At 43.1% G+C, this 27,873-nt stretch overlaps 1 protein-coding gene across 7 annotated transcripts; it reads right to left on the reverse strand.

Annotated features, from left to right (window-relative positions):
- Positions 1-7,581: 7,581 nt before the first annotated feature.
- Positions 7,582-27,310, reverse strand: limd2.S (LIM domain containing 2 S homeolog). Of its 7 annotated transcripts, none has more exon segments than NM_001092306.1 (5): positions 7,582-8,295; positions 8,436-10,933; positions 12,375-12,514; positions 12,593-12,637; positions 14,247-14,342. In NM_001092306.1, coding segments are annotated over 4 exon segments (390 nt in total). In that variant the 5' UTR covers positions 14,289-14,342; the 3' UTR covers positions 7,582-8,295; positions 8,436-10,770.
- Positions 27,311-27,873: the final 563 nt, after the last annotated feature.

Consider the following 27,873-nt stretch of genomic DNA (forward strand, 5'->3'; position numbering starts at 1 on the left):
GCATGTAGAGAGACATGATTTCTGGTGATTTTAATAGCGTGAGCTCTAATACATCTTCTAGGCAAAAGATGAATGACCCAATATATCTTATAGGGGGGCTTCCTTTCCTAACAGATGTATTAGAGCTCACTCTACAAAATCTAACAAAATAACTGCCTTTTGCACAAATTCTGCATGTAGAGAGACATGATTTCTGGTGATTTTAATAGCGTGAGCTCTACTACATCTTCTAGGAAAAAGATGAATGACCCAATATATCTTATAGGGGGGCTTCCTTTCCTAACATATCTATTAAAGCTCACTCTACAAAATCTAACAAAATAACTGCCTTTTGCACAAATTCTGCATGTAGAGAGACATGATTTCTGGTGATTTTAATAGAGTGAGCTCTAATACATCTTCTAGGCAAAAGATGAAGGATCCAATATATCTTATAGGGGGGGGGGCTTCCTATCCTAGAGGATGTATTAGAGCTCACTCAAATAACTGATTCCAGTACAAACAAAATCTAACAAAATAAATGCCTTTTGCACAAATCCTGCATGTAGAGAGACATGATGTCTGGTGATTTTAATAGAGTGAGCTCTTATACATCTGGGCAAAAAGAGCCCCCCCTATAAGATATATTGGATCTAACTGTCACCCAACTGCTGAATGAAGACAGAATGAAGAGAAACAGATGCTGAGAGAGGAATAGTGAAGATGAACTTGATAATTTAAGAAACAATACAGAATTTTTAATTGATTGTACTTAGAAAGTTTCTTATTTCATACTGAAGCTAATATACAATTTTCGTTTTTGCGATAGTTCCCCTTTAAACTTTATAGGAAAAGTTGACCCCATGCTTTGCCAAGAGTTGATCCAGCACCTTCCTGTATAAATTCTCTTGGGGCTTTAGTGTTTTTTTTTAGCTCTGCATTGCTTGGAAAAATACATATATACCATCACCAAATGCAAAGGATGAAGCCATTGTGTGCCTTGTTGCAACCACAGGAAGCCAGATTGTGTGACATCATAACACAATATTTTTTGGAATTTTTTTTTAGAAAAGTTGGTTCTCAGCATCACTTTATAAGATATATCCAATCTCGCTTGTTCAACTAGAGACTCTACCCAGGGCTCAATAGATGCCCATTTTACTGGCAGACCAAAGTAATGCTTTTGTTCGTATTTGTTGTTTAAACTATAGGAAGAAAGGAGGAAATAATCACTCCGAGAGCTTATTATGTGGATGTATAATCAGTGCCAGGAAAAGGAGGTGCCAACCAATGACGTGGGGTTACATGTGTGTGTTTGTATGAATGTTTGTAAGTATAGGAGGGTGCATTTCTTCTACAGCAGTGTTTTTATTTGTATTTTGCTATAGCTGAACCCCATAGAACTAATCCATACCAAACAAAGGGAAACTACGATAGGTCATTTCCAGCGCGGAATGCGAGTAAGGATTTATCCGCGTACAAACAAGTGATAAAGTGACTGCGCACCCGCCATGAAATGCATTCGATAAAATGCGGTAACGCTTTTTTTTTTTTTTTTTTGCACCACACTGAAAATAAGGGATTGAGTTGGCATACGTGAGCCTAGGCTTAATCTACACGTCTCTGAATATTTTATCTAGGGATGCACCGAATCCCCGAAACCTTGGTGAAAGATTCGGACGAATACCGAATCGAATCTGAATTTGCATATGCAAATTAGGGCCAGGAAAGGAAAAAGTGGAAAAAAATCTTCTTTTATGATGAAAAGTCACATGATTTCCCTACCCGCCCCTAATTTACATATGCAAATTAGGATTCGGTTCGGCCAGGTACAAGGATTCGGCCGAATCCAAATCCAGATGAAAAAGGCCGAATACAGAAGCGAATCCTGGATTCGGTGCATCCCTAATTTTATCTTTTATATATATATATTGCACTTTGGATTAGAAAAAAAAAAACCTGTTGCTGTTCCTACAGCCATATGAGGATCTGTCATTAAAGGGGTTGTTCACCTTTAAAAAAAACTGATGATGATATAGAGAGTGATATTCTGAGACACTTTGCAATTGGTTTTTATTTTTTTGTGGTTTTTGATAGGGATACACCGAATCCACGATTTGGTTCAGGATTAGGCCTTTTTCAATCTGAATCCTAATTTGCATATGCAAATTAGGGGTGGGGAGGGAAATCACGTGACTTTTTGTCACAAAACAAGGAAGTAAAAAATGTTTTACCCTTACCACCCCTAATTTGCATATGTAGATTAGTTTTGGTATTCGGATGAATCTTTCGCGAAGGATTGTATTGTTATTGTTACTTTTTATTGCTCATCTTTCTATTCAGGCCTTTCTTATTCATATTCCAGTCCCTTATTCAAATCAATGCATGGTTGCTAGGGGAATATGGACCCTAGTAACCAGATGGCTGAAATTACAAACTGGAGATCTGCTGAATAAAAAGCTAAATAACTCAAAAACCACAAGCAATAAAAAATTAAAACCAATTGCAGTTTTTTTCAGAATATCCCTCTCTACGGCATACTTAAAGGTGAACAACCCCTTTTGAAGGGATTTGACGTTATATTGGCCAGGTTTTTGTTTTTTTATTTGAAAAAGTGCAATATATATAGTGGAGAAATGAGTAGAATGAAAAGAAAGGGATGTGTCAGTATCAATGAGTCATAAGCAGTTCCTCTGCATTTTGGAAAGGAGGTAATAAAGTTTGCCCGGGTCTTGTACGGCTGAGCAACCTATTGGCAGGTAGCAAAGTGGAATTGACTACATCCGATTGGTTGATATCGTTTACTAAATCTGATGCAAACTTTGCCTCTTATTACATCATTTATTTTATTATACTGTATCTAGGGAATGGCTAGATTAAATCTTCATACTTCATACTGCTATCCAAAGTAGATATGGAGAACTGCAGGTTCAACACGGCAGCACCCAGATTTTACATGAATTCTGCACTCGTGTCTAGGGGCACCCGTTTAGCAAAAAATACATTTGTTTGTCGTTGAGCTTTAAATGCCTTATAAATGCAGTATTGATAGCGGTTATTTGTCTGTCCGGTGAAACTGAGCAGGAATGGTTACCAGGTAACTTTTGCTTACAAAGTATACTAAGTATATTATTAAAGACAGAGAGAGAGAGAATATGTTTATGCTTTTATTTTTATTTTCTTTATGAAAGGATAAGTAAAGCTTTAAAATAAGCGAATGCAAAATTGATGAGGGGGCTATTCTAAGCACATTGGTAATTTACATTCATTGTTTATTTTCTTTTAATTCCAAGATATTAAGGGATACATATACTGTTAATATGAATGAATTTTGTTACAACAGCGCCACCTGCTGGTCAGTCTGACCACCAAGTAGTCAAGGAAGTTGTCAGGAGAAAGAAAGAGGCTGCTCTGATGTTCTTCTGCTTAGGAAAAAAATTCAGAAACCTTTCTCACATCTTTCCTAAGCAGAAGAACGTCAGCCTCTTTCTTTCTCCTGACAACTTCCTTGACTACTTGCTGGTCAGACTGGTGGGAAACTGACCAGCAGGTGGCGCTGTTGTAACAAAATTCATTCCTATTAACAGCACATGTGTCCCTTAATATCTTGGAATTAAAAGAAAATAAATAATGAATGTACATTGCAAAATTTCTTAGAATAACACAATAGTCAATTTTACATTCACGTATTTTAAAGGTTTACTTATCCTTGAAGGGGTTGTTGCGGAATTGGCAACATGAAAGAACTACTTTATGGTGCTGATTTCACTGAACAAAGGGAATTGCTTTATTTGCTAGTTTGATAATTTACGTTACTCACTAAACTTCTGTTTTAAGTAGGCTGAATGTTTTATTGCTTTAATAAGGCTGAATTAGGCACTTTCGGATATGCATGGTCATTTTGAGCCAATCAGGTGCGGAGCCTCCCGCTCAAATGAAGACCCCCCACCAGCACACACCTTTTCAAAAATTAAAGGTATTATTATAGTATTATTATAGGTAATATTATAGGCTCGTCATCCTTTCTGTCATATGTGATTTTCACATACAGAGCTTTAGGGAGCATTATGTGCATTGTGTCTCTATGATTTTGCCTCCAGAAAGCTGCTGCTGCAAGATACCCCCATGCAGCATTACTTTAATAGGATGAACACAAGCTTTCCCAATTGCAGGGACTATTTGGAAGAAAAGATAATTCTAAGCAACTTTCCAATATACATTTTAAAGGGAATGTAAAGGCAAAAAAATAAAATCCCATTTCACTTTCTTTAAATAAAAAAGAAACCTATCTCCAATAAACTTTAATTAAAAAATACAGTTTTTATAAGAAACCTGACTATGCAGTGAAATTCTCCCTTCATTTACTGCTGTGGATAGGAATTGTCAGACGGTCCCTAACTGCTCTGCAGGGAAACAATCATACTTATGAACAGCAGGGGGAGCCCCCGCCTTACTTCCCAGCCATGCAGAACTCAAGCAGCTTTGTTTGTTTCCCTGTAGAGCAGTCGGCGACTGTGTAGAGATTTGTATTGGATTTTATTTTTGCCTTTACATCCCCTTTACTGTTTCCAACTCCAGCTGCAGGGACAAAGATCATGGAGCCAGATTTAAACAGATAAACTGGGATTCTATTTGGAGGATTATTTTGCTGCAGCCACTGGTTCTGCAGAGTTGGAGAAAGTTTGTATTAAACAATACAAAAACTATAAAATCCACATTAGATTACATGACAACACAGGACCCAGTGCAGTCTGTATATTCTGATTATTAATCAGTCTTGCTGTATCGGCTTCTGGCAGATATTATTTGACTTGTGCTGTTTTGATCATTTATGACGATCCCTAAGCAGCCCAGACCACACTGAGCATGTGCACAGTCTTGGTCTTGCAAAGATGTATAACAAAGTTACAAGATGGTGACCCCCCTGTGGCCAACTTTGAAAGCATAAATCATTTGTTTGATTAGACTTGTGGTGCAATAAGTTCATGTTTATGTTTAGTATACAAAATACAGCATTTCTAGCCTTATTCTATTTTACTTGCCCTTTTAAGGTGGCCATACACAGGCAGATGAAAGCTGCCAATATGGGTCTTTAGACCAATTCAGCATCTTATCTGCCCATGGGAAGGGGCTTCCGATGGGTCTTCCTGATTGATATCAGGCCAAAAATCGGTTTGATTCTTCCTGTGATCGAGGACCGCATCGGCTAGTTGATGTGTTCCTACGACCTGTTCTCTTCGTTGTAATCCGATTGTTCGGCCCTAGAGCCGAATGTTCAGATTAACCCAATATCGCCCTGCCGTTGGTGGAAATATTGAGGTCGCCAAAAAAGCGGATCTAATCGTGTATGACCACCTTAAGATCACTAATGATGGCGCCCTACTCAACAAGAGCCCCACGTGTCATTATTAGTCATGAGATTACAACATTAAATACAAAATATCTGTTACGCAACCGACCAATCAAAAGGCCCTAAACCACCTAAAGAGGTTAGAACATCCCCTATGGCAGCCAAGGAGCTAAGGATAGCATTTTATATATACAGGTATGGGACCTGTTATCCCGAATGCTTAGGAGCTGGGGTTTTCCGGATAACTGATCTTTCCGTAATTTGTATCTTCATAAGTCTACTAGAAAATCCTGTAAACATGAAATAAAGCCAATAGTCCGGTTTTGCTTCCAATAAGGATTAATTATATCTTAGCTGGGATCAAGTACAAGTTACTGTTTTATTATTACACAGAAAAAGGATATTATTTTAAAAATATTTTATTGTAATAGTCTATGGGACTCCGTAATTTGGAGCTTTCTGGATAGCGGATCCCCTACCTGTAATAGGTCTCTTACCTGTACCCGGCAATGCATAAAGAAAAGACCCGCAAAATCATTGTTTAGTGGGTGAGACCAGTTTTTGAAGAATGAAACCAAGTCAAATAAGGTCTTTAACGTGTTTGATCAGTGAAAGTTTTACGTTGCTTAATGACTCAGACGTCAAGTCTCAGATGAAAAACAAAAAATATATATAAATATTTTATGCTTCTTCCTCAGAAGGAATAGGATGCAATAAGGTAGTATTCTATTGCAATCACAGAGGAAGATAAGGAGGTGCTTTGTGTAGATTATTATTGACCTACCTCCTGCCGGACTAGTGCTCCCTGGCAGGGGAGGAGTTAAACGTTTTATCTTTTTTGTTGCGCCGCCTATAAGTGAAGCTATATACTGTGTTCCTTTACATGGGAGGAACGAGTGCCAAAGGGAATATCCAATTTACTGTATAAATCTCTCTCTCTAAATATATATATATATATATATATATATACACGACCTGGGGCTTGCAGTGCAGACCCCTTGCAATGTATCCTGTTTTAAGTTGTTATTATTTGCAATAAAAATGGTCATTTTTATGACCTGCGTCTAAGGCTTGTCTTTTCTTTGAGTATTTTCTCCCCTTGAAAATAGGTGGCTGTGGAGGTGCTCCGTTATTCATCAAGAGCCAAGGCATCCGACTTGCAGACCTAAGGTAGTCAGTAAACTACAATTCTTAAAGAAGTTACTAGAAATGTCAATGTATATGTTAATAGGCACTAAAATTCAGTGTGCAAACGAGCTATTGCTAGTAAGTTCCCTTAACATATACTGGCGGCCAATTGTTTTTTCCGCATATGAACTGCTCACTCAAAAGTGATGGTGACCCGGTTCCTGCTCTTAAGTTCACATTGCCTTAAACAGTATTAAGGGTAAATCGTCAAAGGGAACTCGCCAGATCCAACGGGTGGCTCGGGTGCATTTCCCCAAGCTGCAGGCAAGTCACGATCAATATTCAAAAATAGACGAGAACTCCGTTTCCATCCGTGTAGGTTAAAAGGTAACTTTGATTCCAACTTTGTTAAATACATCAAATCCCTGACGCGTTTCGTATCAGCAGATACGTAATCATAGGGGACCCCTATTGGGTTTATTTCTTGCTTACATGATTTTCTAGTAGACTTAAAGTATGAAGATCCAAATTACTGAAAGATCGGTTATCCGGAAATCCCCAGGTCTCAAGCATTCTGTATAACAGGTCCCATACCTGTACAGTTCACCTGGGATATGGGATGCTAACTTGGCATACCACTAGATATATCCTATAAAAAAGTAAATTGTTACTGGACGTGGCCCATTTAATGGCTTGCTTGAGACCATCTGAAATTGGTCTTCATTTATTATACTTTATATTTATCATACTTTCAAACAGTAGAACTCGAGCAGCTTTGTTTGTTTCCCTGTAGAGCAGCCAGCACTCTGCATATTCTGATTATTAATCAGTCTTGCTGTATCGGCTTCAGGCAGATATTATTTGACTTGTGCTGTTTTGATAATTTATGACGATCCCTAAGCAGCCCAGACCACACTGAGCATGTGCACAGTCTTGGTCTTGCAAAGATGTATAACAAAGTTACAAGATGGTGACCCCCTGTGGCCAACTTTGAAAGCATAAATCATTTGTTTAATTAGGCTTCTGGTGCAGTAAATTCATGTTTAGTATACAAAATACAGCATTTTTAGCATTATTCTATTTTAGACTTTAGTTACCCTTTAAATGAACAAGCAGAGCCAGAATATAGAACAAAACAGCAAGATGCTTTATATAATTACCCTGTATTACAGAACAGTCGTACACTGGCATATCCATAAGCACAGAAAGAGATTATGCTTTTGGGGGGACCAAGGGAAACACCCTGATAATATGCAGCCAAAGGCACGGAGCCAGGAGAAGGATAAGGCAGAACGAGGGTGTAAAATATACACAGAAAACTCAGCTCCAGATCTACAGACAAGATTGCAGGTGGGTCCTGAGATCCATTGAACAGAGACAGTGCTTGTGCAATCTATGGCCTACACATCTCTGTAACATCTATGTGTGTATGTGTGTGCTTCTGTTGCATTTAGTCTGGATAACCACCAGATCGGAGTGTTTTTTGTAGGGGAACTATCACAAAAATTTAAATTGAATAAGTTTCTTCATACTGAAATAAACTCTTATAGGGGGGCTCCGAGAAGATGTATTAGAGCTCACTCTATTAAAATCACCAGACATCATGTCTCTCTACATGCAGAATTTGTGCAAAAGGCAGTTATTTTGTTAGATTTTGTTTGTACTGGAATCAGTTATGTGAGTGAGGGCTCCTTTTGCCTAGAAGATGTATTAGAGCTCACTCTATTAAAATCACCAGACATCATGTCTCTCTACATGCAGAATTTGTGCAAAAGGCAGTTATTTTGTTAGATTTTGTTTGTACTGGAATCAGTTATGTGAGTGAGGGCTCCTTTTGCCTAGAAGATGTATTAGAGCTCACTCTATTAAAATCACCAGACATCATGTCTCTCTACATGCAGAATTTGTGCAAAAGGCAGTTATTTTGTTAGATTTTGTTTGTACTGGAATCAGTTATGTGAGTGAGGGCTCCTTTTGCCTAGAAGATGTATTAGAGCTCACTCTATTAAAATCACCAGACATCATGTCTCTCTACATGCAGGATTTGTGCAAAAGGCAGTTATTTTGTTAGATTTTGTTTGTACTGGAATCAGTTATGTGAGTGAGCCCCCCTTAAGATATATTGGATCTGTCAATGATTATCTGACACCCAACTGCTGCATGAAGAGAAAACGAAAGAAACAGATGCTGAGAGAGGTATAGTGAAGATAAACTTGATTATTTCAGAAATTATGCAAAATATTTAATTTATTGTATTTAGAAAGTTTATTTCAGTATGCTGAAGCTTATATTAAATTTTCATGTTCACGATAGTTCCCCTTAAATAACAGCATTCTGCAACCTTCGACTCTCCCGCTGGGGCTGAACTCGACTCCCAGCATCCTTCTCAACTGGGTGGGAGAGGCACAGGTTTCAGATGCTTGCATGGAAAAATCTAGTGCTTGACGCTTACATCCTACTTATGGAAACTGTTTTGCTGTACTACGTTTCTCCCCCCCAATCTATGTCAAAAGAAAATATTTAAAGTCCAAGTTGCTATTTGGTTTTGGTATCGTTTCTATTTTATCTCCGACACATACGTGCCTGATCCCTAGCACAACTAGCCACTACATAGGATTGCTGGTGTTATTTTCAGGTATTTATCTCTTTATTTTATTTTTTTAAAGGATAAGTAAACCTTTAAAATAAGTAAAATTGATGAGGGTTCTATTCTAAGCACTTTTGTAATGTACATTCATTGACTATTTTCTTTTAATTCCAAGATATTAAGGGATACATGTGCTGTTAATATGAATGATTTTTGTTCCAACAGCACCATCTGCTGGTCAGTTTCCCACCAGTCTGACCAGCAAGTAGTCAAGGAAGTTGTCAGGAGAAAGAAAGAGGCTGCTCTGATGTTCTTCTGCTGAGGAATAAAATTAGAAACCTTTCCCACATCTTTCATAAGCAGAAGAACATCAGAGCAGCCTCTTTCTTTCTCCTGACAATTTCCTTGACTACTTGCTGGTCAGACTAGTCAGAAAATGACCAGCAGGTGGCGCTGTTGTAACAAAATTCATTTATATTAACAGCACATGTATCCATTAATATCTTGGAATTAAAAGAAAATAAATAATGAATGTACATTGCAAAATTTCTTAGAATAACACAATAGTCAATTTTACACTTATTTTAAAGGATGACTTATCCTTTAAACATAAATGGGGTAAGATTTAAATTTCCTTCGGCCAGTGGGGGAGCAATATTCCTTTGCACCACTCACATTTCATGGAGAAAAGTTTATGGCAGGAAGGAATGGTTAAGCATGTGCCCCCTCCAAGCCCACCCGCCTTTCCTCTACAAAGATATTGTTAGTGGCAAGGGTAAAATCCAAGATAATGTGAACTGGGAGCACTGGCCAGACCCAGAATGCACTGCATCAGAGTAAAAGCACTAGATCTGGAGCAGTGAGGCTTCCATTGTACAACGGTATCAAGTTCAAGTCTGTAAACAAGCCATCAACCCAAGTGCAGAGAGAATGAGTAACCCCTTCTGTTGCCCGATAACCCTGTCGACAGCTGGAGTTAAGGAATGTTGCGGCCTCCCTCTTTCCTACAGAAGGAGAGGCTGATGAGGTTTTCCGAGGAGCGAAATTAGAGGCTTGGAAGAGAAGCGACCACTAGACTCGGGCCAAGAAGTGCCACTTGAATTCCCGAACTGGTGGACTGGATGGACGTTGCCGAGCTCAGGATTCTTGTTTAGGGACTGACCAGTGTGTTCATCCATAGCTCAAAATGACAATGTCCTGTCGGTGACCTGAACGTACGGCCTCTTTCAGGGGTGAGGGACCTCTACAGAAGCCCATGTCTCCTGAGAATGATAGGCCTTCCACCCCCTTTAAATTCCCCACAGCCCACCCCTGAGATATGTTTCAAAAGACAAAACAAAAACAGCTTCACACGTTGACCATTGAGAAGCTGACCCCTGCAGCATCAGCTAATGCCCCCAACAATAAAACAGGACACCTTTCCTTAACCACCACCCACTCCTCCCCCCACCCAACCCACTGAGCCGTGTGCACCCAGAATTCAAAAAGGCTGCTTCACCCTGGAATGTAAAATTTTAAATGTTTTTAAGTACACGGGATAGGGTGAAGAGCCTTTAATCCCTAGATCAGTAGGGTCCTAGGGAAGAATTCTGGGAGCAGGCGTGTGAACCTCTACACCAGCAGTAAGAGGTTGACAAAAAAACAGCCACAACCCATGGAAAGTGCCTTAATCTGCATGACAATTCACCACCCCACAGCCATGGCACCCAGCATAGAAGGGGACCACTCAGGGTGCTTTGTCCCCAGACGCCTCTGTCTCCTTGTGGGTCCACAAATCTTTGTGAGGTCGGCGACCAAATCCTTCATCATAATTTCCTTTGCTCTTGAAGAGCTGCTGGAAGTGAGGCTTGCAGTAAAACTCTCCATGAAGTGCGGCGTATGTCCCCAGGCTGAAAAACATTAAAACAACCATTAATATAGTGAATAATGCACCCTTACTGTAAAATATAAGGATATTATAGTCACCGAGGAGTTCCATGACTATATCAAAGCACAAGGCAAGACAAGTGCTTTTATACAGGTCATGAAACTCCGAGGTTACTTATAATATTTTCCAACAAGGGTACTTTATTTATTATAATACACAAGTTTAAGTGAGTCATGTGACAAAAATGACATCACTACTCATACTGATGACATCACAAGTCACCATTTATAAGGATATAATTTACAAGATATTCATGGCTTTTGTGTATTATATAGTGATTTAAGGCAGCTCCCAGATCCATTAAGAAAAAGATGAGGTTGCAGCCGACACTCAGAACTAAAGGTGGCCATACACGATAAGATCTTTTCCCGACATGCCCTCCAACGGCAGTGCGATATCGGGTTAATCCAAATGTTTGGCCTTAGGGCCGAACAATTGGAATACAATGAAGAGGCTGGATGAGGACCGCATTAACTAGGCAATGAAAAATCAAACCTCCCTGATAGAGATCATATCGATCAGGGAAACCCGTCAAGACGCCCCCATACACTGGCAGATAAGCGGCTGAATAGGTCTAGGACCGATATCGGCAGCTTCAATCTGCCCATGAATGGCCACCTTAAAGGGGAAGAATCACAACAATTTAATATAAGCTTCAACATACTGAAATAAGAAGTTTTCTAAATATAATCAATTAAAAATTCTGTACCGTTTCTAAAATAATCCAGTTTATCTGGACTGTCCTTCTCTCCGCATCTGTTTCTCTTCATTCTGTCTTCATGCAGCAGTTGGGTGTCAGATATTCACTGACAGTTAGATCCAATATATCTTATAGGGGGGCTCCTTTTGCCTAGAAGATGTATTAGAGCTCCCTCTATTAAACTCACCAGACATCATGTCTCTCTACATGCAGGATTTGTGCAAAAGGCAGTTATTTTGTTAGATTGTGTTCGTACTGGAATCAGTTATATGAGTGAGCTCTAATAAATCTGCTAGGAAAGGAGCCCCCCCTATAAGATATATTGGATCTAACTGTCAATGAATATCTGACACCCAACTGCTGCTTGAAGACAGAATGAAGAGAAACAGATGCTGAGAAAGGAATAGTTAACGATAAACTTGATTATTTCAGAATCTATACAGAATATTTAATTGGTGGTATTTAGAAAGTTTCTTATTTTATTACGATGAAGCTTCTATTACATTTTCTGGATAGTTCCCCTTCTTGGCACACTGCAGAACAGAAAGCAACTTCTGCATTAAGAAGGATCATATATGTGCTGACCTTCAGTTGTGATATGAACACCTCAAAAGGGTCATATTTTAATTTTTTTACATTTTTTTTTAGTAAATATGGGGCAAAATTAGCCCCCCTGAAACTGGCACAGAACCGTGGCACTCACCTTAACTTGGCACTGCAGTGCTTGCAGCAGAAACAGGAGTTGTGAAAGATGTGTTTGTCAGCCACGAGCCGCTCCATGGGGTAGACGGTTTTCTGGCAGGAAGAGCACAGCTCTCTGACCGCAGGCTTCATACTAAAAGACTGAGCGAGACGGAGCTTATTAGTCAGTTGTACTTCCCAAACAAGCCTGAAAGAGGACCCCAACATGCAAGCACTTACCTTTGATCTCTGTACTACACTGACTGCAGAGCTGCACCCGGAATCCTAAAATTAAAAAAAAGCCAAAGATTGGCAGTGTACATGGCATTAGGTTATCAGCACACAATTTGCACCAGGCCTAGTAAAGGGATACTGTCATGGGGAAAAAATTTTTTTTCAAAATGTATCAGTTAATAGTGCTGCTCCAGCAGAATTCTGCACTGAAATCCATTTCTCAAAAGAGCAAACAGATTTTTTTATATTCAATTTTGAAATTTGACATGGGGCTAGACATTTTGTCAATTTCCCAGCTGCCCCAAGTCATGTGACTTGTGCTCTGATAAACTTCAATCACTCTTTACTGCAAGTTGTAGTGATATCACCCCCCTCCCTTTTCCCCCCCAGCAGCCAAACAACAGAACAATGGGAAGGTAACCAGATAACAGCTCCCTAACACAAGATAACAGCTGCCTGGTAGATCTAAGAACAACACTCAATAGTAAAAACCCATGTCCCACTGAGACACATTCAGTTACATTGAGAAGGAAAAACAGCAGCCTGCCAGAAAGCATTTCTCTCCTAAAGTGCAGGCACAAGTCACATGACATGGGGCAGCTGGGAAATTGACAAAATGTCTAGCCCCATGTCAGATTTCAAAATTGAATATAAAAAAATCTGTTTGCTCTTTTGAGAAATGGATTTCAGTGCATAATTCTGCTGGAGCAGCACTATTAACTGATTCATTTTGAAAAAAATTTTTTTTCCCATGACAGTATCCCTTAAGGACCATTCACTGGCCCCCTGTTTGGAAGGGAAGAAACCGGTTTTGTTCTTCCCAAAACTAAAAACCCATCTTTTTATATACAGGCCCGGATTTGTGGAAAGGCCACCTAGGCCCGGGCCTAGGGCGGCAGGATTTTAGGGGGGCGGCATGCTGCCCAACCACACCCACATTGGTTCAAAAACACTGGGGATGCACTGGAGATACAATCATTTTTTAAATTTCCCGTGCACCAATCTCCATTTCTCCTGTTCCCCTGGAGGGGACAGGGGCGACGAACGGTAGTGGGCCTAGGGACGCCCACTATGTAAATCCGGCCCTGTTTATATACAGTAGGTGCAAATTTGCTTCAGCCACAAAGCAACCCTGTGCACCCCTGTGGGTCTGGGCCTGCGGGATGGAGAACAAGGAGGAATGGATAAAATATAATTGGGTTTGGTATTGGCACAGACTGATGCTCAGCGTGAATCCATTTATAACTCCTTATGAGGCAGGTGGGGACTCCTAGCACCTACACCTGTCACTATATCCCCCCACTGGGTTTGTTGGGATCTTCATAGTAGGATTGTTGTGTCCCCAAAAAGAAGCTGAAGCATCGGTGGTTGTGCCAGGCAAGATGTGCCATTTGCATGGTGTCCGGACCATTAATTGCCTTTGGTAGAAGAGCAAACTTCACATTACTTAAAAATAACTGAGATTTCGGCATTCGCTGGGCCTTGCTCCTTTTATTCTGGCACTAATACAGGGAGCTGCCTCATCCTCACAGGAAGCCTATTGTTGATTGACAGCTCATTTTGCATACATACCAACAATCAATCCTCTTCAGCCCTGAGCAGAACTCTGCTGAAAACCCAATATAGATACCCAATATAGATACAGACTCATGAGACTTACATGGCCCGCAGCCGGGGTATTGGGCAGTTTGGCCTGGAACATTTCTCTGGAGGACAGCGTCTGGAACACTTCAACACAATGTCATTTGCATCTGCGGAAAGACAAAGGAGAACCAACTCATTTAATCTGTTTCATGTGGTTCATTCCACAGTGGCACCTCCAATAATAAGGCAAATCTAGAAGTGGTGCCGGTTTACACCCCTAGACACAAGGCAGGGGGGCACAAGAGATAGGGAAGCAGGCGCTGCAGACAGAAATAGAAGTGCACTTCAACAATGCTGGAAGCTGCCCAAGACTTGTACTGGGCTACGAGATTTCACTCACAGACTGGTGGGGTCGCAGTCAGAAGAAAGAATGTGTAAAAAAAAAGTCACCTCTGTCATTTCCCGTCACCCTGTGGCTTCTGCAATTTCCTGAGAACTTGCCCTATCTACTTTCAGCTCTTCTATTGCATCTGTTCTCTTGTGTAGCCAACCATGCAAAATCACAATATCCAGATCTACTTGTACTGAACAAAAAGTTCACTTCTCTTTTCTCTATGGGAAGCACAGCCCCCTCTAACATTACACAACCTTTTCCCCTCTGTAATCCACGCAGCTCTCTCTCTTTCCCCCTCTGTAACCCACGCAGCTCTCTCTTTCCCCCTCTGTAACCCACACAGCTCTCTCTTTCCCCCTCTGTAACCCACGCAGCCCTCTTTTTCCCCCTCTGTAAACCACACAGCTCTCTTTCCCCCTGTATCCCACGCAACTCTCTCTTTCCCCCCTCTGTAAACCACGCAGCCCTCTCTTTCCCCCTCTGTAACCCACGCAGCTCTCTTTCCCCCCTCTCTAACCCACGCAGCGCTCTTTCCCCCTGTATCCCATGCAGCCCTCTCTTTCACCCTCTGTAACCCACGCAGCTCTTTCCCCCTCTGTAACCCACGCAGCTCTCGCTTTCCCCCTGTATCCCACGCAGCCCTCTCTTTCACCCTCTGTAACCCACAAAGCTCTCTTTCCCCCTCTGTAACCCACGCAGCGCTCTTTCACCCTCTGTAACCCATGCAGCCCTCTCTTTCACCCTCTGTAACCCACGCAGCTCTTTCCCCCTCTGTAACCCACGCAGCTCTCTCTTTCCCCCTGTATCCCACGCAGCCCTCTCTTTCTCCCTCTGTAACCTACCCAGCCATCGCTCACCCCTTTGTAACCAACACAGCTCTCTCTTCATTTCCCCCTCTCTTTGATCTGCAGTCTCTCTCTCTGTGCCATACATAGCTCTCGCCCCCTCTTCCTCTCTAACCTACACAGCTCTCATCTTGCCCTCTCTATCTCTCCCTGTACCATACACACACAGCCAACACTCTCTCTCTCTCTCTTTCTCTGCCCTGTTTGTATGTAGCACAGCTCTCACCCCCTGAGACAGACAATAATACATCTCCATTCTCCCTCACTGTAAGGTCTCTCTGGTCCTCTCCCAGCCCAACATCCAGGTGGCACCCTGGTGCCCGTTCTCCTACCTCCGCCCCTGCACACAGCAGATCTTGTTCTTTCACTGACGCTCGGATTAAAATAATCTCTAGTGACGAAATTGCCTGGGCACAAATCACTGTACAGAACTGTTGAAAACACCTTGTTTGGGAAACAGAGAGGCGGAAGCAGATATGGGGCGGGCGAGGGGGTGAGATGGGGTTACAGGAAGGGTGCAGGGGACTTATGTGGGTGAGCTGAAAAACAAAGATCAAAAGGCGAGAGAGAGTGTGGGGAAGGGAGGAAAGAACAAAGATATTACTATACAGAGCTACAAACTGACTTCCCTGCAAAGGGTTAATGGTAAAATGACATTGTTCCCTTCCCTCTGTACAGTGTCCCCGGGGCCCACACACCATGCCCAGCCGCACATTCACAGGCACTTTCTGTACTGGGAGCAGCACCTGAATAAACGTGCCAGTATGTGGCAAGAATAATGGACCCCATAGTGTGATATAAATTAAATAATATCCATACGATAAGGATATTAGATGTCACTGTGACCATATAAAGGCACAAGGTTGTAGGCTGAGTTATACAGGGAACTGAGTATCACTCATGTATTATAAAGGATAATGTACCCCCTACTGTAAATGATAAGGATATTAGAAGTCACTGAGGGGTTGTTCTGTGACCATATAAAGACACAAGGCTGCAGGCTGAGTAATACAGGGAACTCTGAGTATCACTCATGTATTATAAGGGATAATGTACCCCCTACTGTAAATGATAAGGATATTAGAAGTCACTGAGGGGTTGTTCTGTGACCATATAAAGGCACAAGGCTGCAGGCTGAGTTATACAGGGATCTCTGAGTATCACTCATGTATTATAAGGGATAATGTACCCCCTACTGTAAATGATAAGGATATTAGAAGTCACTGAGGGGTTGTTCTGTGACCATATAAAGGCACAAGGCTGCAGGCTGAGTTATACAGGGAACTCTGAGTATCACTCATGTATTGTAAGGGATAATGTACCCCCTACTGTAAATGATAAGGATATAAGAAGTCACTGAGGGGTTGTTCTGTGACCATATAAAGGCACAAGGCTGCAGGCTGAGTTATACAGGGAACTCTGAGTATCACTCATGTATTATAAGGGATAATGTACCCCCCTACTGTAAATGATAAGGATATAAGAAGTCACTGAGGGGTACATTCACACAGAGGAATAATGATTGTCTTATACTATGGCTAATGAAACACGGGTCATTTCTCTGCTGCCTCTCTCTAAATATATGTGAAACAACCGTCATGGGATTAGTCAGTCAATATGCGCACACACAGTGGATTTCGGTAGAGAAATGACCAATTTAGTGGAAAAACCTCCCCTTTGTGCTCTAATAGGCTGATCCCATGCAAGTGCACAAACAGTCATAGAGAGGCAGTTATCAGATCTGCCTGGGTATCATTAGCCTAAGCTGGAGAGGGCTGGGTATATTAGGCCCATCTGCAAGACAGTCATTTCCATTTCAGTACTATTTATTTATTCATTGGATTGATCTGAAAGATTTGCTTCTCACATTCCCATACTGCACTCTCTTATTTGTTTTCTGGTGGAGAGAAGAGCATAGGGGGTTCTCCAAACAAAAACAGGTTTGTTTGCACAATAAAAGGTTCTGACTTTTGAAACAATGTAACAGAAGACCTTCAGGTCTGGTAATCAGCTGGGTTCTGCTACAATGTTTCACAAGTCAGAACCAGCAGTGCAGAGAATCTAAACAGCCAGGTGGATACTGCTTCAATAACTTTAGAAAAAAATCACTGAAAGTGTAATAGAAAATGACTTGGAATTGCATGAGGATAAAATACAGTTTTTGAAGGAGATGGCCCTTTAAAGGAGAACTAAAGCCTAACTATGTAGCTAGAAATGTTGTACATGATGTTTTGTGCTTCTGTACCAGCCCAAGGCAACCACTGCCCTTTAGCAGTAAAGATCTGTGTCTCCAAAGATGCCCCAGTAGCTCCCCATCTTCTTTTCTGCTGATTCACTGCACATGCTCTGTGCTGCTGTCACTTACTGAGCTTAGGGAGCCACTCACAATATACAGTACACATAGAATAGAAATGTCACAATATAAGGCTGATTAGTAATTAATACACATAATTACTACATGGCAGCACAGAAACCAGTGCAATTAGCATCAGAATGTAATAATCAGCAAACCTGTAGCATCAGCTTATATTACAGCCAGGGAAGCTCATTTTCTGCTGGATAATTAGTGACGAGCCCTAAGCTTAGCTTCTCAACAGCCAATCAGAGCCCACTGAGCATGTGAGTGTCACAGACACTTTCCAAGATGGTGACCCCCTGTGACAAGTTTGAAGTCCTGGATCATTGCTGCTATTGACAAGCTCAAACTTTAGCCTCGTGCAACAAGTTCAATATATAAAATGTACCATTTTTTAGCCATATTCATTTTTAGTTCTCCTTTAAAATACTAGCGCTACAATGGGCATGTTAGTCTAATGCTTTATGTCCTCCCCCCACTGACTGGCCTTGTCAGGACTACTCCTTATCTGCAGGGAGGTGCAGTGAGTGTGGGTTCCAATTCACTTGTATGTGTGTATTATTGATTAGCTATATACAATTTCAGCCCATAGCCATGTGCACAGTTAATGTTATTTGCTTCTGTATAGAATGGGCAAGAATACATATAAAAATGTTAGTTTCAGCCGGAAGCAGTGCCATTAAGTGTAACCCAGGAGAGAATCCAGTAGCCACAGTTTATGGCCAGGGTTCAGTGTCGGACTGGCCCACCGGGATACCAGGAAAACTCCCGGTGGGCCCAGGTATCAGTGGGATTCTAATCATTTGGCCTATTTCATGGTCATTCCCTATTTCTTTAAAAGGCTTATTAATGGAAGAAATGAGTATACTATGTAGAGGTAAAAGACTAGGAGAATAAAGAGGTTGAGTGAGGAGGAATAATAGTTTGGAAAGTGGGCCCACGGTCAAAGGTTTTCTGGTGGGCCCCCGGCATCCCAGTCCGACACTGACCGAGTTTGTAGCCCTATTGTCGATACGTGAGAGACCAGGAGGGAAATGTGTGAGGGTCCTTAGCACCCACCAGTGGGAGAATATGAACAAATGGCTGCAGTGTGTGTCTAGTAGTGTTTGAGTCTCATCAGTGTAGAACAGGGGCCCCCACCCTGCCATAAACGCTCCAGGCCACAGCAGGGAGTATCAAAAGTGCAGGGCCATAGTAGACTATGTGCAGTAGTAAAGTGCAGTAGCAGAGATGGTGCAAATACTGTGGTGCAAAGCCAAGGGTAATCCAAGTCATTAAGTTGAAGGCCACAAATCATCCAATGAAGTATTTGCCAGCAGATACCTGTACAGGGCTGTGGCTAGAGAGAGAGAAGGGGCCAGTGTCGGACTGGGACACCAGGGGGCCCACCCAAAAACCTCAGACCCGGGGCCCACCAAAAAACCTTAGACCAGGCCCACTCTCAGTATTATTATTCTTTTTCTCCTAATTCAACCTCTATTCATCTAGTCTCTTTATTTTACATACTATAATCTATTATTCCATCTATTTAGCCTCTTTGTTCTCATAGAAATAGGGAATGACCATGAAATAGACCAAATGTTTAGCAGCATGAGGTCCCACCGACACCTGGGCCCACTGGGAGTTTTCCTGGTATCCCGGTGGGCCAGTCCGACACTGGAATTGGCGCAGCTGTAATGGGCGTCAGTTACAAGTACTGTATTATTATAGTGGTAGTTTCACCTACAGAAACAGGAGTGAATACATTATGGCTCCTGGCCCCGTTCCCCTCCTAGTGAGCCGGCTCATCACTGTCCCAGTGACCCCAACACCACTGCGAGTGGCCACATCCGAAGTCCATGAGCCTGCCTCGTTCAGCTGTCACACTGTATCGGGACCACACTCACTTGCGATCAGAACTACATCTCCCAGCATCCCCTACTGCCTCTCCTTTAACTGGAAAGAGGGAAACGGACTGGCACAAGGTCCAACGTCCCCACTTGCCCCACTGATATTTTGTGCTTTGGCAGCACAGTGAGAGGGCAGGGTAGCGGTAGGGTTGCCACCTTTTCTGGAAAGAAATACCGGCCTTTTTTCCCTATTAATAACGTTGGGATCAAACATTTTTACCAGTCAGGCTGGTAAAATACCGACCAGGTGGCAACCTTAGGTAACGGTGTGGGGGGCAGATAATGGGGTCCCCCTGCACTCACCTCCTTGCAGCCGGCCACCCTCGCTCAGTGAGTCTCTTTCTTCCTCACTCTCTGTCTCTCTCGCACCAGCCCAGGTTCTTTGTGTGGCTGCTGCTTCCTCCCTCCCCCTCTTCCTCTCCTCCCTTATTATCTCTCTCCCTCCATCCTCTGCTCCCCTCCCCCATGTCCTTTTTCAATACCTCCGGCTCTTCTCCTATTGGTCAGCCTGGCCCTCTGCCTCCTCCCCTTTCCTCCTGCTGCCCCTTCTCTATACAGCGCTGTGTGTGCATCTGTCCAACTGTGACCCCAACTGGTCTCCCCTCTCATTGTCCTGGGGTCCCCTCATTCCAGGGGTGTAACTAGAGAGGAAGCAGACCCTGCAGCTGCAGAGGTGCCCCCAAGAGATATAGGGCCCTAATTAATGAGCAATTTCAAACTAAATTGGTAAAAAAGGACAACCTCTGGATATTTTGGGGGACTTTAAATACATTTGCTGTGTGACCCAGTAACATCTAGTTACACCACTTATCCCTTCCCTTTCTGCTTGGGCTCCTCCTTCTCTTTCACTCCACCTCATCATCCCTGGCCTGTGTAATTAACTCTCATTCATCTATTAACCCCGGTGTTAACTTCTCTCAAACACGTCACCTGCACGACTCGAAAAATACATTTATTGCCAGGGAAATCGGCAGTTTTAGGCCTAAATTATTGGATACTTGTGGCTTCTCTCAAACATTCATCCATAAATATTTACACACATTACACACACACAACTCACAAAAGTATTGACAGGTGGAGTAAGGTGTTTTGTAATGAAAAGCGGAAAGAGCTGCAGTCTCCCTGGCAACAGAGAGGATGCTCTAGTTATCTGGAGTCAGTTACCATGGAGACAGAAAGGAGGAGCCGTGGACTCAGGTAGCCGGATCTGTCACAGCAGTAAGGGTGGAGAAGATGGACGCACGCGTCACGTAAACGGGGCAACAGGCCAGCAAAGGGGATAGAGACCGATGCCAGTCCTGCTGGAGTGTCACGGCCTATACCTGGGGTACAGTCGTATGTGTGGGCCCAAATGAGCCCCAGTCAGAACCACTGCTGAATACAAGAAATGTAACAATAGACTCCCTCCACTACATACCACTTAAACAGAGAGGCCTCCGCAGAGGCCTCCCTTTAAATGTACAAGAGAGGGATATTCTGAGACAATTTGCAATTGGTTTTCATTTTTTGTTGTTAGTGGTTTTTGAGTTATTTAGCTTTTTATTCAGCAGCTCTCCAGTTTCAGCCATCTGGTTGCTAGGCTCCAAATTCCCCTAGCAACCAGGCACGGATTTGAGTAAGAGACTGGAATATAAACAGGAGAGCCCCGAATAGAAAGATGAGTAATACAAAATAGCAAGAACAATAACATTTGTAGCCTTACAGAGCATTTTAGTCTGTAGAAGAAAAACAGACCAATTGAAATATTGCTTATATGTGATACTATATTAAGGGTGAAGGCCTTTATTCAGGGATAGGTTTACACCCTGTGGTAAATGTGTAATCCAGTGTAAAAATATTTCACATCCAAACAGCCCACATTAAATGCACCGGGACATGCGTTATACAAAAACGTGCCTTTGAATAACCCTATACCAAAACGATGCCATTTAAATAACATAAATCCATCCCTCAGGAACTGTGCTCACACACAAACCAAGGACGCGCATACATGCTGGGCGATATCAGCCAATGAATGGGCAGAGCTGTGTTCTCTGCACCAGCGCTACTTCCTGATACACATACAAGCCACATTATTCCTGTCAGGTGAATAGCGAGGATATACATTATTTCTTGCTTTAGTTTCTTCTCTTTTCATACAGTTCAGCTATAAATATACAATATTTCCTTCATGTCTCCTTTTCTCCCCCTCTCTCTCCCTGCAACTCCTTCCCTCACCATTGGTACATCTCCTTCCCTCACCATTGGTACATCTCCTTCCCTCACACCATTGGTACATCTCCTTCCCTCACACCATTGGTGCAACTCCTTCCCTCACACCGTTGGTACATCTCCTTCCCTCACACCGTTGGTACATCTCCTTCCCTCACACCATTGGTGCAACTCCTTCCCTCACACCGTTGGTACATCTCCTTCCCTCACACCATTGGTGCAACTCCTTCCCTCACACCGTTGGTACATCTCCTTCCCTCACACCATTGGTGCAACTCCTTCCCTCACACCGTTGGTACATCTCCTTCCCTCACCATTGGTACATCTCCTTCCCTCACACCATTGGTGCATCTCCTTCCCTCACACCATTGGTACATCTCCTTCCCTCACACCATTGGTGCAACTCCTTCCCTCACACCATTGGTACATCTCCTTCCCTCACACCATTGGTGCAACTCCTTCCCTCACACCGTTGGTACATCTCCTTCCCTCACCATTGGTACATCTCCTTCCCTCACACCATTGGTGCAACTCCTTCCCTCACACCGTTGGTACATCTCCTTCCCTCACACCATTGGTGCAACTCCTTCCCTCACACCGTTGGTACATCTCCTTCCCTCACCATTGGTACATCTCCTTCTCTCACACCATTGGTACATCTCCTTCCCTCACACCATTGGTACATCTCCTTCCCTCACACCATTGGTGCAACTCCTTCCCTCACCATTGGTACATCTCCTTCCCTCACACCATTGGTACATCTCCTTCCCTCACACCATTGGTACATCTCCTTCCCTCACACCATTGGTACAACTCCTTCCCTCACACCGTTGGTGCATCTCCTTCCCTCACACCATTGGTACATCTCCTTCCCTCACACCATTGGTACATCTCCTTCCCTCACACCATTGGTACATCTCCTTCCCTCACACCGTTGGTACATCTCCTTCCCTCACACCATTGGTACATCTCCTTCTCTCACACCGTTGGTACATCTCCTTCCCTCACACCATTGGTGCAACTCCTTCCCTCACACCATTGGTACATCTCCTTCCCTCACACCGTTGGTACATCTCCTTCCCTCACACCATTGGTGCATCTCCTTCCCTCACACCATTGGTGCAACTCCTTCCCTCACACCATTGGTACATCTCCTTCCCTCACACCATTGGTGCAACTCCTTCCCTCACACCGTTGGTACATCTCCTTCCCTCACACCATTGGTGCAACTCCTTCCCTCACACCGTTGGTACATCTCCTTCCCTCACACCATTGGTACATCTCCTTCCCTCACACCGTTGGTACATCTCCTTCCCTCACCATTGGTACATCTCCTTCTCTCACACCATTGGTACATCTCCTTCCCTCACACCATTGGTACATCTCCTTCCCTCACACCATTGGTGCAACTCCTTCCCTCACCATTGGTACATCTCCTTCCCTCACACCATTGGTACATCTCCTTCTCTCACACCATTGGTACATCTCCTTCCCTCACACCATTGGTACATCTCCTTCCCTCACACCATTGGTACATCTCCTTCCCTCCCACCATTGGTACATCTCCTTCCCTCCCACCATTGGTACATCTCCTTCCCTCCCACCATTGGTACATCTCCTTCCCTCACACCATTGGTACATCTCCTTCCCTCCCACCATTGGTACATCTCCTTCCCTCCCACCATTGGTACATCTCCTTCCCTCCCACCATTGGTACATCTCCTTCCCTCCCACCATTGGTACATCTCCTTCCCTCACACCATTGGTACATCTCCTTCCCTCACACCATTGGTACATCTCCTTCCCTCACACCATTGGTACATCTCCTTCCCTCACACCGTTGGTGCATCTCCTTCCCTCACACCATTGGTACATCTCCTTCCCTCACACCATTGGTACATCTCCTTCCCTCACACCGTTGGTACATCTCCTTCCCTCACACCATTGGTGCAACTCTTTCCCTCTCTTCATTTCAGGTACACAGAGGCCCCCAGACAGCCCCCCCAAAGGCCCAAAATACAGTGTATGTGACATTTTACAGCAGCCCCTCTGGTATTTGCCAGAATCTACACATTACCAGTCTGGACCTGTCTCTCCTCCTATTCCTCTACCTTTTCTTGCCTCCACTGGTTCTTTCTTTCCAACTGTCCCTTTTCTTTGCCTCTCCCTCTTTATCTGCTCAAGGCTTCCCTTCTCATCTCACCTTTCCTTTTACATATTTGCTACAGTTGTAGCTCAGTAAAAAGTCACAGTGCTCACCAAGAAGTCATAGGTTCTGCTCTCTCAATTATTATTCTTATTAGCAACCCCTTCCTCTCTGTCCCCCAAACGTCTCCCTCTATTTTACTCAATTCTCTGAAATGCCTTTATGATCCTCTTCACATTTTCTGCCCCACTGCAGCTGCCATTATACAGTGCCTGCTAGCCTTAACTATAAAACTCCATTGTCCCTAATTTACATTTCTTAACTTCACTCCTTTGTCTTTCTGCCTTTCCCTGACCCTCTCTCTTACATAGTAAGTAAATTACGTTGAAAAAAAAGACACACGTCCATCAAGTTTAACCTTTTAAGTCTATATATAGCCTGCCTAACTACTAATTCAGGCATGGCCAAACTCCGGCCCATGGGCCAATTGCGGCCCGTTTTCAATTCTAGACTGGCCTGCAGCCTTAAACAAGGATTCACCCATTCAAAAGCTGATCCGCTGCCTTTTGCATCTTGTACATGTGTGCACTGACAGAATGGGTTCAGCCTATTAGCTAACACTGAGCGGATTTTGCCTGGAAATGATAAATTCGTTTTAAATTGGGACGGTCTATGGCATTTTACATTTGCACCCTGCAAGTAGTAAACAATCCCTCTGATGTAGGGATAGGATAAATGCCACCAGCAGTATAGAAGTCTAGGAGTGGGAGATATCTGTTCCTTTAGCATAGTCTCCACCAAGCTCCTATTGTGTTATAATGACACCACCCCACCATTAGTGTCCCCCTGATCTTAATACTTCTATGCAAGAAAATTTTAGGGTGATTATTAAATTCATGCTGAGTGCAGTAACGTTTACTATTGCTTGTGGAGAATGCCTGCTGCCCAACAGTCTGCACTGTAGTCAATCATTTGTTTAGTCCCCGCCATGTCATAACAGGGTTAGAAATTACAAGTAGAATACCCATTGAAAAATTCTCAATGTTATGCCTTCATGCCAATCTCAGCACCTGGCACAAGTACAACACACGTAAAAGAAGACATGGTAAGAACATAACAGAGCCAGTTTGCACATGGTATTAATGTGCTGAGCTCTTGCTTGTTTTACATCTCTCTCTCTGCTAAGGAAGAAAACTTAACAGCAGAGGGTTGGGGATTCTATATACAATGTGCAGCTATTGTTACACACACATATACAACTATTACATTAACTTAATCAGAATATTGAAGATATCCATAATACATTGACCAGATAAAGGATATACGGGTATTTTTTTGCCTTTAAAACTGATATTGTGGTTACCATTGTGTGTTTTTAATCTCCTTAGAATCTAATCGCCAGCGGGGTGGCACTCCGAGGAATTTGTTTTCCGAAGTCGCCCCACGAGGAAACTTCGGACGACTACAGAAAACGAACCGCTCCGAGTGCCATCCCGAGCGACTAATCTACCCGAATTTGACCATGTGTCTCTGCCCTTACAACTGCTGTGATGCAAATGGGCACATTTAACTGTTTGCTGACGGTATATAGACAAACCTGCCCAATTAAGGAACTGACTGCGATCTGTGGTCTCAGGATATTAGTCTGGTTTGTCTGCACATACATCTGAAAAGTGTTTGACTTGTTTTAGGTTTGTCTCAACCTGCGTACAGCCCCATTGGAAAAAATGTAATGCGTCTATTCCTGCGCTCCCCTGCAGAAAAACAGAACGCAGGGGAGCGCAGGTAAAAACGCTCGTCAGTAAGAGCCCTAAGGGCTCTTACTCAGGAGCGTTTTTACCTGCGCTCCCCTGCGTTCCGTTTTTCGGCGTTCAGCCGCAGGGGAGCGCAGGAATAGACGCATTTCATTATTTCAAATGGGGCTGTACTCACACAGGCGCGTGTAGGCGCCGAATGCAGGAAAAATGCAGCATGTTGCGTCTCAACCTGCGTTCGGCGCCTACATGCGCCTGTGTGAGTACAGCCCCATTTGAAATAATGAAATGCGTCTATTCCTGCGCTCCCCTGCGGCTGAATGCCGAAAAACGGAACGCAGGGGAGCGCAGGTAAAAACGCTCATGAGTAAGAGCCCTAAGGATGCCATCTCAACCCTTTAAAACCGAACACATATGCAATACACAGCCTGCATGTCTAATTAGCAATTCATTTAGACGCATGTTGCAGACTGAACCGATTCATGTGCAGCCATGCATCTAAATGAATTGCCAATTAGCCATGCAGACTGTATATTGCATATGTGTTCGGTTTTACGGCTCTTACTGATGAGCGGTTGAAGCTGCGCTCTCCCGCCATCCGTTTTTCTGCGTTCAGCTGCAGGGGAGCACAGGAATAGACACATTAAGTACTTTTCAATGGGGCTGTACTCACACAGGCGCGGAACACAGGTTGAGACGCAACGTGCTGCATTTTTCAAGCGTTCGGCGTGGAGTACAGCCCCATTGAAAAGAACTTAATGCGTGTATTCCTGAGCTCCCCTGCGGCTGAACGCAGAAAAATGGAACGCAGAAAAATGGAAGGCAGGGGAGCGCAGCTTCAACCGCTCATCAGTAAGAGCCTTTAAAGGGGTGCCACATGAGGGGTGTACTCCAGGGGTGTATGGCCACCTTTAGATTACATTTTGATATGCTTGAAGGCAAAAAGAACATTCATTCTGAAGTGTAACCCATTCATGGTTTGCATACAATTCTGCTGTAAAGAACAACTACATCCAAATTATTTGGAATGAGAAAAGATTCACAAAACTGATAATAAAAGGATAAACCTAAATAGGTTATAATTCCCTTCAAGAAGCACCAGAGATTTGACAACTTCCTATAAAATTGTCTGACAAACAGGCTTCATGGCAAAACGCTTCCCCAGGGAAGAATGCGCTATACCCAATGTACCCCCTGTTCATTCAGCCCCTGGTTACTTACCACCAAGTGCAGCACGGATTTCATTTCAGGAAGGGAACCAGTAACAGCCACTTCAAGACTTAATTCCTGGTTTCTTCACCAGTCCGTTTCAACAGCACAATCCCAAATAATCAGGATGAAATGATACATTTACTTGGGAGCTTTCAGCTGCTCTTATGTGCAAGTAATGCTGGTTAATACACAGAGGCCCAAATGTGACTTCAGCAATAGTAAGAACTAAGAAGGGAAACTACAATCTAAGTAAAGTTGTCTAAATCCCTGCCATGTATCCCTTTTAAGACTTTCTACATGTAAAATCCACATGCAATCAGTTTAGATGCAGTCGGTATGATGGCTAGAGTTGCCCCTCATCCCTTTAAAAGTGGACACACATGAGATGTATGTGCTGATTAAACAATTAGTTTCAATGCTTTCTGCATGGCTACACACAAACCACAGCAAATCTAAGGGCTCTTACTCATGAGCGTTTTTACCTGTGCTCCTCTGTGTTCCGTTTTTCGGCGTTCAGCCGCAGGGGAGCGCAGGAATAGACGCATTTCATTATTTCAAATGGGGGTGTACTCACACAGGCGCGTGTAGGCGCCGAACGCAGATTGAGACGCAACATGCTGCATTTTTCCTGCGTTCGGCGCCTACACGCGCCTGTGTGAGTATCATATTATGGGATCACTGTGTGCAGGCTAATAAAGGCCATACACTAGGGGGCAGATTTACTAAGCTCGAGTGAATAGTTCGAATGCAAAAATATTCAAATTTCAAAGTATTTTTTTGGGTACTTCGACCATCGGATTGGTAAAATTCGATCGAATTTGATAGAATCAAATGATTAGAACGATTCGAAGTAAAAATCGTTCGACTATTCGACCATTCAATAATTGAAGTACTGT

Source organism: Xenopus laevis, chromosome 9_10S, assembly GCF_017654675.1.
Source record: "Xenopus laevis strain J_2021 chromosome 9_10S, Xenopus_laevis_v10.1, whole genome shotgun sequence".
In the NCBI taxonomy this organism is placed as follows: domain Eukaryota; kingdom Metazoa; phylum Chordata; class Amphibia; order Anura; family Pipidae; genus Xenopus; species Xenopus laevis.

What these genes read in the sequence shown, in the direction of transcription:
- limd2.S (XM_018237460.2), bottom strand. Translation starts at nt 14,288, where the DNA reads ATGTTCCAGGCCAAACTGCCCAATACCCCGGCTGCGGGCCAT. An exon ending in ATACCCCGGCTGCGGGCCAT is followed by an intron (nt 12,638 to 14,246) that starts GTAAGTCTCATG and finishes TTTTAATTTTAG; the next exon opens with GATTCCGGGTGCAGCTCTGC. An exon ending in GTGTAGTACAGAGATCAAAG is followed by an intron (nt 12,515 to 12,592) that starts GTAAGTGCTTGC and finishes CGTCTCGCTCAG; the next exon opens with TCTTTTAGTATGAAGCCTGC.